We start from the raw sequence: 17,258 nt of genomic DNA, 5'->3' as shown, positions 1-17,258 counted from the left end.
AAAAATAAAAAAAAATATTAATGCAAGATATTAAAGAAATATAAAAAGGGACAGACAAATATTTAATAGTATTATAAAGCAGGAAATTAATAAAGAAATAATAAATATGTATTATTTAAATTACTCCTATAATAAACTAATAAATAAATAAGAAATATTTATTATTAAACTAGCTCAGAAAATTAATAAATATAAATCATAATAAATAATAAATATAAGCAAGATATTGAAAATAAAAAACGTTAAAAGAAAGAGTAAAAACGGACAGGAAAATTATTTAAAGATCAGTGGAGCAGGAATAATAAGTAACTAATAAATATTTATTGTTTAAGCTGTAATTAATTAGCTCGGACTGTTTTCTAGTTATGGTAAATATAAAGAAAGCGATATAATATTTTGTTTCCTATCTTAATTATAAAACCATATATTTAGGCATAGAAATACTTTCAGTGCAAGAGCGTTGGTCCAGCCACATTCGATTTCAATTTGGCATTTAAATTGTTTGTCGTACGACAGTCTCCGGTGGCTTGTGTGTGTGCGAGTGTGAGTGCGGCGGGAAGGATGTGCTCCGCAGTGTCCTGTAATCGGGCAGCAGGAGTCAAATCGATGACTAAGCACGCTATTAAAAGCCCCAAAAGTCAGTTGGCGCTGCACTTTGGAGGCTTCTCTTCGCCACTTCCCGCCACCCCATTTCACCTGTCGCCAGCCGCTGGACTAAAAGCCTCCTTTTTCCTTTTCGTCCTTGCAGGTGTCCTGGGTGCGGCACAGGGATATACACCTGCTGACCGTGGGCCGCTACACGTACACCTCCGACCAGCGCTTCGAGGCCATGCACTCGCCCCACGCCGAGGACTGGACATTGCGTATACGCTACGCGCAGCGCAAGGACTCCGGGATATACGAGTGCCAGATATCGACCACGCCCCCTATTGGACACTCCGTGTACCTCAACATCGTTGGTGAGTGCGATTAGCTGTTAAGAAATATAAACGGAAATAGCTGAAACCAAAGCTCTTAAATGTCAAAATATGTCTTTAAAAGTATGTAGTGAAAAATTATATAGTTTTTGGATTAAACATAATATTATTGTATACTTTTAGACACCCAATTCGAAGTTAAAAAGTGATTTTCAAATAGTATTTTATTTTTATATCTTTGTTTTATTTTATTTTTGCCTTGAAATCAATAAGTTTAAAGTTTCCTGAGAAAACTGAATTCCTTGAGCCTTTCCAATTAAATTAAAAATTAAGGTACGCGGTTTGATTTTATTAATCAAAATTAAATCAAATTTAATATTGATCTCAACTAAAGAATATCTAAAATATTTTATTAGTGGTTTTAAAATTTTAATTTCCGTTAAATTGTTGTGTTGTACCTTTTGTTAAAGAACAAAAGCATTCTAATATGAAATATCACGTTTCAATGAGAGCTTTCCATTCGCTTTAGTTTCCTTTCAAGCCGAATATCTTGTGGCTTATTGAGGGGTCGATACAAAAGGCATAGGCAGGCTTGTCGCCATTATTGTATTAATTCCCATTTCCCCTCCCTCTTCCCCTCACCCATTTGGCAAGTTAATCAAGCCGCGTCGTTATTTCGCTCAGTGTGCCCCCAAAACTGCCGCCAATTTGTATGCCGTGCACATACATCCTTCTGCGACCATCTTAGCCATCTTAACCATCCTCTTGCTGGTCCACAGCTTTTAGTTGGCTACGTGTGAGTGATTTGCCAACTACTTTGATGTTTACACTGATATCCAATCTGGCAGCGAGAGCACAAACACACAGACACACACGAATGCTGACCACTTGATGGGGTATCTATTTCCGGGTCTCCGTTTCAGTTTCAGTTTCAGCCACCTTACCCATGATATCCCATCCCCATAACATCCCCATCCCCATCCCATTTCCACTCTGCCGCGCGGTGTTGGTGCTGCGCACATGTTTGTGTCGTTTTATGGCAGCTTTTTGCTGTTTGATGATTCCCCTGGGCACCATTTGCACTTTATGGCTTTTCACAGGCCGCCGCCACCCAAAGCCCAACGCGTGATGATCTGAGATGGAGGATGGGTATACTGGATGGGATGTAGGGATGTAGGATACTAGATACTGGCCAAAGGTGCTGCTGTTTTGCTCGTCTACTGCTGCTGCTGCCTCGGCTCATAAATCACAACTTATGCGGCAAAAAACAAGGCGATGCCAAGAAAACGGTCTTGCCTTCTTTGGAGGCGCCGCAAACTAATGACACGACACACAATATTTTGCGTATTTTAGATTTACTTTGTCATGACCGCAGCTGTGGTTACTTTTGCTGGGGAAAATGGGGAAAAGCGAGGGAATCTGAAGGGAGATCTGACATAACCAACTAAACATCTCATTCATAAACAAATTTGTTAAGATTTCTGTAAAATTTATAAAAATTATATACGAATAGGTGTCTAAAAGTATGCAACTATATATTTCGGGTCACTGAAATCACTGCCACTTTTCGGTACCTTTACAGTATATTTTCTCCTAGTTCCTGAAATTTAAAAAATAAGAATCAATTAGCGCGTCGTCCTTTCAGCTGTCCCCTCATAAATTAGGCTCTTTGTAGATATCACATTTAAATAAAAACGTCCCTCGCTGCCTCTTTTCAATGCATAATTTGTTTTATTAATTGTTGGAAAAATTACGAGCAAACTTTGAAGGAAAAGTTGCTTTTGGCGCTTTGGGGCCATGGAAGAATGGGGAAGTGGGGAAATGGAGCTTATTTCGGGGCAGGACTCACTCTCGGAGTCACTGTCAGGCCCAAAAGCAAACAAATATGAAAATAAATAATGCAAATTTGTTTATTTTTCACACTGTCACAATATTTGAATAGTAATCAAAGCACACAAGCAAAAGTTGCAAGGGCGTTGGGCGTTGGACGATGGGAGTCGGAATCAGAATCCGAATCAGAATCGCAATAGGAATAGGAATAGGAATACGAATGGCAAGGACGAAGGGACGAACATGTGTACGGTTGCATGAAGCAGACTATAAACATAAACCAAACCATTATTATAATGTCAACACAAACACACATAATTCCACTTTCAACACTTTGCCTTCGGGGTTTCGAGTGGGGTGAATATTTCTATATATATATATATATGTGTGTATATATGGGGATATGGATACGGATGGGGGCTGCAAACTGGGGCGTGGCCCTGCCCGCAGTCACGCACAAACACATTTGTGGTTGTTTGCCAGGGAACCGAACAGGCTCAGGCTCTCATTCTCGATTTGGCTCAGGATCACACCCTGAAATAGAAATGGAGTATCCTGCACTCGCAAAATAATACTTGTGGTCTCCTTAAACACAAGTAATAACCCCTTGAAGGGTCAAATGTTTAAACAAAAATATAATAAATAAATATATGTTAAAAAAAGTTTTTAAATGAAAATATAATTATGATTATATGAGTAGAAAATATATTTAAAATATTAATTTTATTATTTTTATATTTAAAAGAAATCCACATTTAATGGTTGTTTTTTTCCAGTGCAGCTCCGAGTACAGCTTTTGTACAGGGGTAAACGATGGCACTCGTCCTTCTTGTTATGCCAAATGCCAGCAAATAAAGTGCGTCCGTCTGTCTGTGGCTTCGTGACGAAAGCTTGGTGACGAATGCCAAAACGCGGCGAGTGGAGGGGAAAGGGGGGTTGAGTGAGTTTTTAGCATTTGTCAGTGACGACAGCCGCCATGAAATGGGGCAATCGCCGGCTAAGTTATTGGCCTGTGGGGTGCGACATGCGATATGCCGAATGCCAAATAATTCAAGTCAATTTCCTGGACAAACCCGAAAGCCAGAAGGTTTATGGGGACACCAGAAGTCGCCTCGCCAAATAGAAAACTATATGCGATGCGGAGGGGAGCGAGAAATACGTGTGGGAAATGTAATTCAGTTATTTGAAAAGAGGGATCTGCTGGGCCATGTTAAATATGTTTTCTTTTCGTTTTGAAATCACAAATCATTAAAAATTAAACTAACGTTTTAAAATCCCCTATTAAACTGCCTAAAAGGGCAGCACATACTGTTGCCTACTTTTGGTCGCCTTTATTGGAGATTTCACAAATGGATGGCTTAAATTGGCCAACACTTGCCCCAGGGCCATAATCACATTGCAATTCCGAGCGCCGACAGCTCTTAATGATTATCAAATGTGCACCAAATCGATTCGAACCGAACCGAACGGAATCGAACTGAATCGCCCTGAATCGAATCGAATCGAATCCATCAGTTATTCGAGCATTCCATATAATATACATGCGTGTGCGGTGCTTACCCATATTGAATTTATAATGCACGGCTGATAGATTCTGGCTTTGCATCCTGTCAACTGCAAGCTGTTTGCCATTGCCAGTCCTGCCTTTTGTCCCGATTGTTCGGACAGCCGGAGTCAATCAACGGACAAAAGTCGATTTCGCAATACGCAATTCGCCATTTGCCATTCGCCATTCGCATTTATATATGCATGTGTGTCGGGGCAAGTTCATAAGCCATCGCCCAATCAACTATTGAACCGGCGAACCGTGTACGTGCCACCGACTGTGGCAGCCATCTCATTGTCCCCGTTGTCGTTTTGTCGTTTTGCCGCTTTGCCCCATTGTTCAACGCCAAAGAGCTTGTTGCGCTCTACCGAGGGACCAATTTACCATTTACCATTTCAATTTGGCCCAAACTCTAGAGTCGCCGCGCCTTAAAGCCCTCAGCTATTCGACCAAAGGAGTGGGTCTGACTTCAGTTATAAGTTTCTTCTAATAAAGAGAGTTAGTCACACGCCTATCTTTCATTGGGCACACGTCGATTCCTTCTTGTGTCGCTGTAAGTAAGTAAATAATCTACAGATTAAGACACCTAGAACACATCATCATATCTGCGCCACAAATAAATTGCTTTCCAAACAGAAACTCCTAAATGGGCATCGCTTGGTCGAGCTCAGCAGTCTTTTTTCTGGTTGGCAAGTTGAAATATGTCGACGGTATCATAAAATCGCGCCTCGTAGAACAATGGCGACAACGGCAACAAATTTTATTACCCACAGCCGGAAAAATGAAGGTCCCGAACTTCGGGACAATTCAATTGAAAAGGCATAAAGGTTTATGAGCGTGTAAGCCTTTGCCTTTGCCATCTCACAGTTTCGGCTTCAGTTTCAGTTCCCAAAGTTCCTCTAAGTGGGTGCTTGTGTGTTGTTATAGGCAGCATTACGTTAACCTTTATGGCAGCTGGGAAAAGGTATATAAAAATCCACACCGAAATGGTGACATTTTTATGGTTCAGATTAGAGATTACCAAGCTGTTTTTTCAGTTTATAGTTTGTGTCCTTGGTTGTACTTAATTACAGGGCTTAAGTAAATAGGGAAACCCTCAGGGAATATTTTTAAAACAATTTTAAGAAATAGGATTTATCCATTGGATTCTCAAAACAAATTTTAATAAATGCTGCTGGTGGAATAAATTCAATTTAATGATCAAAAACCCTCAAAATCTTTTACGCATTTGCAAATATACTTTATAATCCGCCCTAGATTGAGTGATTTGCCAAAATGCCCATTATATTATTGAAATAAAAAAGTTTATGTTCCTTAAAGAGGTTCGCTTCTCTAGACATTCCAGTCCACACACACACATATGAGATATATCGAATGTTTTTTTCGCCAGGCATTAAAAATCGGCTTGTAAACAACCGAAAAATAAAACGACCTTTCGAGCATCATTTTTGGGCACATGCACGTTTGATAGGTTTTATTTGTCTTTTTATTGAAATTTATTATTTGATTTACATGCCTTTAAGTGACAGGCAGCAACAACACACGCAGAAACAGAAACACACTGTTTCCCCCCTTTTCATTTTGGGGTTGTGTGTGTGAGTATGTGTGTGTGTCTAAGTGTGTGCCCTTGGGCCATAAATCACATTCGAAAGCCCCGGCATAAAAGTTGCAAATTAGGCTCAAATGTTGACATGGCGATTAATCAAAGTGCAAGGCGCAAATGCAGCAACTAATTCGATAAGAGCAGGCGACTCTCCGAATTTCCGATGGTTGGAAATGGGAAATGGGGAATCGGGAATGGGGTAAGAGATACCAAAAGGGGCCATGAATCATTCATAAGCGCCGTTTACACTCCCAAAGACTCCAAATTACGTTGATTAATGAGCTGGAGTTGCTGCCCAGCCCCTTCCGAGTGTCCCAGTGTCTCTCCCGTTGCCGTTTGCAGTTTGGTCACGCACTCGTAACTTGGAACCGGCCAAGGTAAGGACAGTCGTGGTCAAAATGGTAGCAGCGAAAGAATGGCAGGGTCTAATACATGGATTTTTAGTAAAAATAGGAATTTATCTCACTGTTTTTTGCTATAACTTGGCCAAAAATGGTCTCAAATAAGAAAGACTCACTGTTTTGAACAGCTAACAATCTAAACTAACGATCCCTATCACTTTTGGAAAAATAAAAATTTTCTGAAATTTTCGCAATTTTTATAAGGGGTTACATCATGATTTTTTGCAAAAAACGGCCAAAAATTAAAATGTCCAGATTTGAACGCAAATCGATTCAGAATTAAAACACGAGTTCAAAAAGGTATGACATTCCATATTTCGCCTATTATTTCCTTCGTTTTGGTCAAAATACTGATTTATTTATTGGTGCATTTATAAAACATAATTTTATTATTTCTTTGAAATCGATCTTAGGCACTCCTCTGCTAACCGCAGGTGTATAGTTCTAAGAGTCCGATTCGGCTGGTAATTGAGTCAGTGAGTGGCGGTGAGCAGGGAGGGCTATGTGCTCCGCACGGAGGGAAAGGGATAAGAAGGATAACTAAAAATCGGCAAAGATAATCCGTTCGGAATGCTCCAAGGAGCGCATGACCGAGCGCCGTCGTCTCGCATGGAATTCCCCTTTCGGATATCGTCCCCAATCTTCTATCTTGTCCAAATTAAAAGTAAAAAGGTCATAAATTCCTCCCGGGACTGACGGAATGTGGGTGGAAAGTGGAAGGGAGGGTTGGATATGGCGATATGGCGGGTTATTTGAATGTTCTACCGCATGAATGGCATAAATAATAAACCTGCTGCATACTTCTTGGCGCTACACCCACGCAAACACACAATGCGAAAGCGTTTGATGATTTCCAGCTGCTCCCTCGTGTCGTATGCGTAATATTTGTTTAATATTAACTCGCCGCACATACACATACACATGCCACGCCCACGGGCCCCGCAGCCACGCCCCCGACGCCCACACACATAACGCCCACATGTGCCGAATGACCCGCAATTTCCTACGCAACCCCCTGCCTTTTGTCCTTTTTGGCATTGTTTTTAAAGGCTCTGTGCTCGAACCAAACCGAACCGAAGCGAGTTTTGGATCAATAAGTTTAATGTGTTGCGAACGGCAAAGTTTAAATTGCCATAAAAGCTGTCGGCCGACAGGCAAGGCAAGGAAAATAAATAAGGGCATGCAGAAAAGCAGGGAATTTATGCAGGGGCCAACAAACACGTAGTGAAAACAATTGTTCGACCGACTGAATATTTCAGGAGTATAAAAGTTTGCAGACTGAGGTGACACTTTCGAATGCAAGCAAAAGTATCTTGGGGCCTCGAGTGTTGGGGCTTTAATATTTTTTGGTATTCTAAGAAAACTTTCAGAGCAATTAGTGTAAACGATTGAAAAGCTAACAGGTATTTTTAGGGATTTATTTGATATTTTTAGAATATATTCTGCAGTTTATAACTATAACAGCGTAAAATGTTTCCCTTTTTACCAACTTTTCGCTTATGGCACTCGCGAGGCATTTGCCTAAAATCCTTTGCCTTCATGTGAAATCCCAGGAGATGCTGGGAAAGTTTTCTGAGCGGGAAACCCGGTTTAGTCGGCAGCAATGCACATCAGGTTGACCGAGTAAGCGGAGATCAAATCTGTGGCAAATGGGCAACGGGGGGAAATCACCGCGGAGAGATAGCTGCGCAGCATAAAGAACTTCAAATGGAGATTGAGAGATACGCTGGGTTACGTTGCATGGGAAAATGGGGCATAACCCAGGGAAAAACAAAAAAGGGAATATATGTACATATAAAGGAAAACCATTTCCAAACCGCCCACTTTCTTCGCTCTTCAGCCATTTGGCAGTACATAACTTTCACTAACCTTTAGCGGCGTTTTCTGCCAAGAGAGCACATTACCGTTAGGCGAACTACAGTAACTGCACTTTCAGACACACACACTGATACACTGACACGCACATACTGACACACTGAAAGTTGTTCAAGAAGCGGAAGCGCTAAAGCAGCCATTTTGCTGCTTCCCAAAATGGTGGCAAAGGGGGAAGAGATGAAAGAAGAGAATGAAGATGGCGGTGGAGATGGAAATAGAGATGGAGATGGAGAAGCAGAGGAAGTAAAGAAATCCCAATTTATTAGCATTGAACAAGAGAGAGAGGGAAGAAAAAGAGCTCCTTCATACACTGAAGAAAACAACCTACAAGAGCTTTAAATGAAAATGAAAAGAATATTAGAGATAACTAAATTAGAATTACAATGGTGCAAGCGATTAAAGTATCTTTTAATCTAAAAATATTACAAATGTTTTAATGAAAATAAACAATGAACAAAGGAACAATGAACAATGAACAAAAAATTAAAATTGCAGTTACATACTCAAATTTATTAAATTTAAATAACATTAAATAAACATTTAGGTCTATATAAACAACAAATTAATAGATTACAGATAAACAAAACCCAATTGATATTCTTTTTTTCAATTCAAGTTTAAGTTATGGCCTTTTTCACTTCCCAAGTCTTCTATTCTATTTTTGTTTGAAAACTTAAATGTAATTTCGCTTACTGTACGGCGGTCTTGACAAAAGTGTCTGAGGGGGGCGGGCTAAAAATTTCCAATTTTAGTTACGGCCAACCGAGATTTCAATCAATGTCCTTGAACTAATGACACAATTTGCTGTTTACTTTGGCCAGCATTTGAATTTGAGATTTCTGTTGTTCTTGTCTTCTCGTCTCCTCTTCTCTGCTTGTCTTTTTTTTCGATGTCACTTTGCATTTATTCCAGCTCACTTTTTGCCTTCTTTAGCCCCTTGTTCTCCTGCTCGAAAGTCAGAAATTGTTTTACGATGAATAAGAAAGTAAACAAATGTGTAGATGTCAAATGCACACATATACACACGCCGATTTTCGAGGGTTAGAGGTTACATACGCTCTGGTTACGCAGCAGGAAAGAAAACAATTTAACGCAACGGTAGATAAACTTTTCTTAAACAGGCTCAGGACGACTTCGAATGTCCTTGGCCCCTTGCCTTCGGGTACTTTTTACTTTTATTGTGTCTCTGGCTTAAACGAAATGAGCTTTCGAAATGTTTTATGCGCCATTTTGTGTGTGCGCTTATGGCTTATGAACTGATGATTTAACCCCTTCTATCTCTTTTTCCCTCTTGCAGAGCCCGTCACCGACATCATCGGCGGCCCCGAGCTGCACATCAACCGGGGATCCACCATCAATCTGACTTGCATTGTGAAATTCGCACCGGAACCGCCGCCGACCGTCACTTGGTCGCACAACCGCGAGGTAAGTCCACCCCCCCAAATAAAATCCCCCTTAAAAAATCACAAAAGCCCGCAACGAGACCACTTGACATGAGCCACGTGCCTGCATTAGACATTATATATATTCTCTTACTTATACCCATGGCCATCCCCAAGTACACCTACGTAATCCAGGCGAAATAGAGCCCCGAAGTCGCATCAATAATTACGTTTGACAAGGGTCCTGCCTGCGGCTGACTTCTCGGATCTTTACGATTATTAGTTCTAGTTCTGGCTGGAGAACTGGAGAGCAGGGGCTCTTAAAACTACAAACTGCTAAACGATATACTACCCAGAGACCCCTGGGAATTTTCTGTAATTTCTTATCGTTGGTCCGAAAAATGTCAGCAGTTAACCGATGACTAAAATAAATATGGGGTTAATATTTCGATTATTTTCTATTTAATTTTCTAATTAGCTGTAGCAAGTCAAAGTTAAACAGAATACTTCCCATAAACAGTGATGTTTGAAAAGTATCTAAAATATCGAAATGTCGATATTTTTTCAAGCTCTAGTTCCCAATGTGAATCCCCAGTCTTTATTTGTTCCTCTTATTTTTTTGTGCAAATGTCAAGGTAATTCCGTTGCCCGTTTCTATTTTTTAAGCTTTGTTCTGCTTTTCGGGAGTTGCTGGCGAAGTAAGAATATGAAATTCCCTGGCATAACGAAGCTTTGCAGCTAAAGCGCACCCTGGCTTGACTAACACGATGTCATTAATAAAAATTTAACTAACATGAGGAGCAAGCCAGGGGCCCAGCAGCCCAGCAACCCAGCATCCCGAAAAGGAGCAGAAGCACGAAAAACACAAATACTATTGCCGCAACAACTGGAAATGTAGCAATCTCGCTACAAAAAAAAACAGAAAACAGAAAAAACCAAAAAATTTGTGTCCTGGCACTTAAGCTGTTTGCCTTACCCCCCGCGTTATTTATTTCAGATCATAAATTTCGATTCTCCTCGCGGCGGCATATCATTAGTCACCGAGAAAGGTGTGCTGACCACCAGCCGGCTCCTCGTGCAGAAGGCCATCACCCAGGACTCGGGCCTCTACACATGCACCCCCTCCAACGCCAATCCGAGCACAGTGCGCGTGCATATCGTCGATGGTGAGTAGCCCGGTATGCAAAACGCTTTGCCTTGCCTAAATATGAGTGTTGTCCTTGCTGTGGGTGCACTGGGAGAAATATGAGGGGGGTAACTAGGGAAAGGGGCAGAAAAGAAGGCGGGAAAAGTGGCATAGTTAATATGCAAAAATATAAAACATATTCTGTCTTTTATTTATATTTTATTTAAAAATATTCTACTAGCTATTTACTTAATTTAATAAATATTATAACAGAAATATAATAAAATAATAAAAAGACATTAAATGACATTAAGTATATTCTATATTTTATGCAAAATATTCTACTAATAATTATTTGCCATAATTTAGTTAACTTAAAACAAAACAAATACAGTCAAGAGTTCAAGAATGATTGTTCTAGATTCTTCTGGATTTTTAATTTATTCGACTGCACAATTATTCTTCTCAGTGCAGGGGTTAGTTGGCCCAAAGAGGGGCCAGAGGGGGCTAGTCGGGGGTCACTTTGCGAATGGCCCGGCGCAGCAAGACAAATGTGCGGCGCCCAAAAGTCAACTAAGCTTGTTTGGCTTTATTTGACAGACGAGCGCGTCCAGTGATTGACGACAACTTTTTCCAAAAAGCTCGCAGAGATGTAGAGATGGATTTTGGGGAGGGGGAGGGAGGATACATAGCTGGGGGTGATGGTGCTCAGCAACAATTAGCCGGCAACTTTGCGTATGAGCAATCTGCTTTTTAGTTTCGTGCACTATCATCGAGAAGCGGAGGTTGGGGTTGAAAAACTGTGCATAGAGCTATGTTAAAACTATTCAAAAAATCGTTTGCTTTGGCATGTCACTACAAAATAAGCTTCCTAACGAACTGGGAAAGTAAGTTGTCCTTTAAACCTTTTTGCAACAAAATAATTAGAAAAAATGAGAAATGTCGTTTGTAGATTTAAAGAAACTTTGGATTTACTGAACTCAGAAAAATAAGTGTTGATAAATCTAAGAACATTTTCAACACAGATGAGAAGATTTTCTCTGTGTAATTATTATTAAAACTTATATGGAGGATTTTCAGGAATATTTCCATAAATGTTCAATTGGCTCTTCTACTTAGATCTCCTCAATTTGTTGCCAATATCTCAATATTTTCGCACACACACACAAACAGACTCATACATTCCCCCACACATGGTAAAGTAAAGTAAAGTCAAAGAAAATTAGTTGGGAAAAACTTTGAGCATCAACATTTGCGCAAGTTTTGACTCGTTTATGCCGCAGACGCCTCTCTCTTTTTGCCGTAGGAATTTCCCGGCCACTCCCCCTTTTTTCGGTCCACAGCCCACCGCCCACCGTTCGCCGCTTCCGCTGAGGCCGGAAAAAAGCGCTTACAAAGCAAAAAGTTGAACAACTTGAGCGCAAATGACTTTGGCGTGTAAGCGTGTAAGGCACGCTACAACAAATACAACAAATACAAATACGAAAAACGCCCTGGAATTAGACTAAAATAACAACAATATGAGGAAGCGGCTAAGACTAAGGCCAAGAAGAAGCAGCAACTTGTTAAGTGGAACAACTGCTGAAACTTAAGTAATTAACACAAGTTGTTTGCGCTCAACGTTGCGGGCAAAAGCGCCGCAGGGCAGGGTATTGATGCCAGGCAGCCAATTTGGAATTGGAATCGGGCAGGGGTTGCGGAGATAGCCCCCCTCTTGCTTCCCTCAAGTAGTTTAATGAATAAAAAATAAATATAATATAATTAGAATTTACACATTTTAATATTTAATATTTTAAAGAATTTTTGAATTTTATTGCTAATAAATTGCTGTATTTTTAATTATATAGATATTTTCTGGATATAAAAATCAGAAGCTCCAATTAAATTACAGCACCAATTTTAAATGGGGCTTAGTTTTATTAAATTCCTATATTTTAATTACTAAAATATTTTTATTTATAATACGTATACGTAATATTTATAATGTAATATACCAAAACTTCTGCGAGTGAACAGCCAAATTGAAATTGGCACAAAGGCGTTCGAGTGCCCGCGAATAGAGCGATCACCCCCTTCCTTCCGGTTACGCCACTGGTTTTCGAAGGGGGGATTATTTCCTTTTCCGGCAGAGTCGAACTCTTTGAGCGGCCAAGCATACCTAAGTCGGTAAATGAAAATGAGCTTTCAGCGGCATCTTCTTCGGCAAATGAGTAAAGAAATCAAGAACACGAAGTCGAGCAAGTTTTGGTTTCTTATTTCGTCGGACTGAATCCCATTTCAGGCAAGGATTCGATTTAAGCTTACTTTCGTTGCCCAAAGTTGTTTTCGTAAAGTTAAACCAAGATATTCCTTTGAAGTTTATGTACTTTTGGTGCTGCGAAAAATGTCAGAACCATTTAAGAAAATATTTTGTAAATTTTTGTAAAATTTCAATTATTTTTGACACTAATTTTAAGACACTTGTATACAAATATTTCATTGATATCATTACCCTAGTTACCCTAGTGTTTCCAAATTAGTGGTGCTAACTAAAATCAATTTGTTTCATTTGTGGATTCAGGAATGTACTTAAATCATTTTCTTATTAAACCGATGTTCTGACCCTATTTTCACCCCCAAACAACAGTAGAAATCGGACAAATGCATTCAGCATTTATTTTAATATTCTACGGTTACAGAAGCGTGCTTCCATTTCATTGTCTCGTCTGTCATCTCGAATTCATTCGTTCGTTTTTGGATTCCCGAAATCAGAGTTAACCTCTAGTTCACAGTCGTTGCTCGCATTCTGCTGCAATGCACTTGAAAAAAAATATATAAATATATTTAAATATTAAATAATAAATATTAAATAATAAATACTAAATAATAAAAATAAATATAAATACAAATAATCACTGTCATATTTATTATAGTATTTAGTAAAGTATAGTATTTGCTAGTAACATTTTGCCTTTATTCTGGTTAAAACATTACTTTCTAACAAAAAATGCTTCCAAACAAATATAAGTTAACTGATTATTACTACTAATAGCTAGTATTAGCAAGTGATATTTTCTCCCTAGTGTATTTGCCTCGCTTGTTGCATTATTGATAATTTCGTGCAGCTTCAAAGCTGAAACAAAGCCGCTTACAGCCATTTGTTTTGCCGAGCTGGTTGTCCTGTTCCCTGGACCTCTGAAGCTCTGAACGTCTGAACCTCTGGCCATTTAAGGCGATCATTACACCTAGCCACACACAGAAGTCGACTCTTTGCGGTGGCAGCACATCAAAGTCATTTTCATTAATTGAACTGCTGCCTCAGCTGCGTGGTCGAGTAAAAGACCAAGTCCGAGTCCGAGTCAAAGTCTAGCAAACATGGACCACTGGACCACACAAAATCCGGCCCCCAATCCAATTAAGTGTACTTTCTATGGCGCTTTTATCTGCGAGTGCTTGCTTTTTAACGCACTCAAAGGAGAAGTCGTCTGATGCCAAAAACTGGGGACTGAGGACTGAGGCTGTCATAAGTGGCGAATGGCGAATCGGCGACAATTCATTGTCATCTGCAGGAACGAAGGATGAAGGACAAAGGACGCAGGACGCTTAATTATGTCAAACCGTATTAACTGGGGGAATGGGAATGGAAATGGGAATGGTTCCCTTCCTCGACTCCCAGTAATTAGAGACGTTGGACGATCCGCTCTGCGCCGAGTTATTGGCGTTGTCGTTTAGCATTCGGCACGGCAAACTTTTGCAATGCTCCAAGCACGTGGTGCTCACAGATGAAATGGGAACAGTGGTTGAATCTGAAGTCCAGGAATTTAATTTAATGAATAAAATTAAAGGGAGTCACTAGATGTTTGAGATCATTTTCAAAACTGTCTAAAAGTATGCAATTAAAAATGCAAAGTGTACTTTCTGCACTTAATCACGGCATATTCTGAATGGGAATATATTGTTGCATACGTTTAGGCAGGCTTATTAATTATTTCATATCTCTAGTGGCTTTTGGTGATGATCACTCTACAAAAATACATAGTGTACATGGTTTTAACAAAAATTTGTTTATCTGTTAAAAGATTTTCTGAAAATTAAAGAATTCATTTTTAAATAGATTGTAATTTTTTCCCTCAAAATTTCCATTTTTAAATTACGCATAGTACCATGATCAATGGTTTTTCCTCTATTATTTCTTACTCCCAACTTCCTGGTTTTATTACCATAGATAATCAGCATTCAGCTGGCGGAGAAAGTGCTTTCACTAGGTGTATTAGTATTAGTACAAGTATTAGCACCACAGTGCGGCCCAGTCACACGCACATTGAGACGGGGAAACACAGAAACAGAACCAGAAACAGACACAAACGCAGACGGACTCTTAAGTAACAGCTCATGATGGGCATCAACGAACTCGTAAAGGACGAACGATGCATGATAATTGAAGCTGCAGAAGCTGCAGAAGCTACAGAAGCTATGGAAGCTGTACGGCAGACAGACTCTCGCGCATTTCATGCCAGAATTTATGGCTCCCTATCTGCCATCTGGGCCTCCTTTAGGCCCCCACCCTCCCGCTCATACACCCCCTGCAATCCAAACGCAAAACCACCCACTACGCCAAGTAGTTGGGCAGTTTTTGAATGCTGCTCTTGTTTTTTGTTGCCGTTCGCTTGCCTCTTTTTTTCTGCCTTTTTTAGCCAGTCTCCTTGGCGTTTTTATTGCCGGCAATTAAGTTAATAGGCAATAAAGCTTCTGGATTTTGCAGGGGGGCCAATGGAGATGCAGATACAGCTGCAGGCCGAGTCCCCTGCTCCTCCCAGCCTCCCATCCTCCCCCTTTTCATCTCGTCGCGAATCAATGTAGTTTAGTGGATCTGCCTCCAGTGGAAGTGGAGTGCAGTCCAAGTCCCAAGTCCACTTCCAAATTAACTTCTTGTGCCCGCTTTTATTGGTCTGTGGCGATTTCCAGCATCCAGCATCCAGGCTGTTGATTGTTTTCCCACTATCTGAATAACATTTTCGAAGAAATTTATGCACTGCTCACTTGGCTCCTCAGAGACGTAAATCAATCGGTGGTGTGGTGTGGGAAAATTTACTGAATTTAGTTAAACATATTTAAAAGTGCATAAGTTTAACCATTAGTTGCGAATGAAACGGAAAGCTGTTAACGTTTCTGTTTTATTTTCCACGAGCAAAAACTTAATTACGTTTTTTAGTTACTAAATAAATTATTATACAATCTTTTTTTTTATTTTAAAAGTTACTTTGGTGTAGGCTTAAATACAATTATTTAAAAAATATGACGATTATTTATGTAAAAAGTTTATCTAAAAAAACGTTTCTTTCTGCTAAACAAAAAACATTTTTCTTATGAACACAACAAGTTAAATGTCTTACCAAATTCCAATAAAATTTTATAAATTATATTAAAATGGTAAGCAGGAATGCGAATGGTTTGGGAAAGTTTTAATGCTAGTGAAAAAGTTGAAAGAAGGTTTTGGGGAATTTTTAAATTAAAAGGACCTATCTGAATGTGAATGCCAATCGCTGCTTTCCGTCTAGCTTCTTGCGCTGCCCACAGATCACTAATCGCTTTTCATTTCCCATTTCCGTTTCCTGTTTCGTTTCGCAGGCGAGCATCCGGCGGCCATGCACACGGGCAACAACAACAACAACAACTCGACGGCGTCCCAGCCGCCGGTGCTGCTGCCCCTGGTCCTTCTCACCTGCGGCACGCTGATGCTGCTGCAGCTGGTGGCCTGCTGCTCCGCCCTCGTGACCGCCGTCGCCCTCGTCCCCTCCGCGGACACGCCCCCCCACCATCCACCGACCAGCAGCCCATCGAGAGGACAAAGCCAACAGGATCATCAGCTTCGAGGGGAGGATATTAAAAGGGAGGGATCCACAGATCTGTGCCGCAGATTCGAGAGCTTCGAGAGCTTCGGGAGGAGCGCGGTGCCCGGGACATAGCTTTTCGGAGGATCGGGAACCGGAAACGGAAACGCTGTCGAATTGCCAACAGGAATCGCATTTTAGGCTCGCAGCCCCTAAGTCCTCTTGCCCCTCTGTCCCTAGGTTCCCTGGCTTTCGGTTTTCCGTTTCCGGTTTGGTCCTGCTCCCCTCCCCTTCCCCCCTTCTCCACCACTGGAGCTTATCCTGTTATCACTAAATTAAGTAGCCAGACTAAAGGAACACACATATATATTTATCAGATTTTTCTAAAACTAACCAAAGATAGTAAAAATGTGGCCAACGGATCACAGAGAAAATTCAGAGATTGAAGGAGATATTCGAAGGTAAGTAGGAGAGATGTTTTTGGTGGCAGATAAGAAGAACTAACACTAACAGACGGAAAAACACAGAAACACCTTGTAAATAAAGCAACTCACATGGGATTTCCCTTCCTATCGAAGGAAATGTCTAATGTCCATGTGAATTCATCTAGTCAACTTCTTTCTTTTTCCTCGGTGGGCTAAAACTTTTACACACACACACACACTCAGAACGACACGTTGAAACACACATTCTCTAGTACAAGGATAAGCTATAGGTGTCTAAACATATTATAAATAAATAGCGGAGAAGAGAAGAAGAAGTTTCTGA

At 40.3% G+C, this 17,258-nt stretch overlaps 1 protein-coding gene across 1 annotated transcript in view; it reads left to right on the top strand.

Annotated features, from left to right (window-relative positions):
• Nucleotides 1-16,721, top strand: part of dpr8 (defective proboscis extension response 8) — a 132,102-nt gene extending 115,381 nt beyond the window's left edge. The window contains exons 6-9 of the mRNA XM_017139798.3: nucleotides 749-959; nucleotides 9,470-9,597; nucleotides 10,552-10,720; nucleotides 16,288-16,721. Coding sequence (XP_016995287.1) covers nucleotides 749-959; nucleotides 9,470-9,597; nucleotides 10,552-10,720; nucleotides 16,288-16,625 — 846 coding nt within the window. The 3' untranslated portion in view covers nucleotides 16,626-16,721. The remainder of the gene's footprint in view (nucleotides 1-748; nucleotides 960-9,469; nucleotides 9,598-10,551; nucleotides 10,721-16,287) is intronic.
• The last annotated feature ends 537 nt before the right edge of the window (nucleotides 16,722-17,258 follow it).

The sequence above is a fragment of the Drosophila takahashii genome, chromosome X (genome assembly GCF_030179915.1).
Source record: "Drosophila takahashii strain IR98-3 E-12201 chromosome X, DtakHiC1v2, whole genome shotgun sequence".
Lineage (NCBI taxonomy): Eukaryota > Metazoa > Arthropoda > Insecta > Diptera > Drosophilidae > Drosophila > Drosophila takahashii.
Note: the sequence above shows the minus strand (reverse complement) of the source record. Positions and strands in the feature narration are given on the sequence as shown.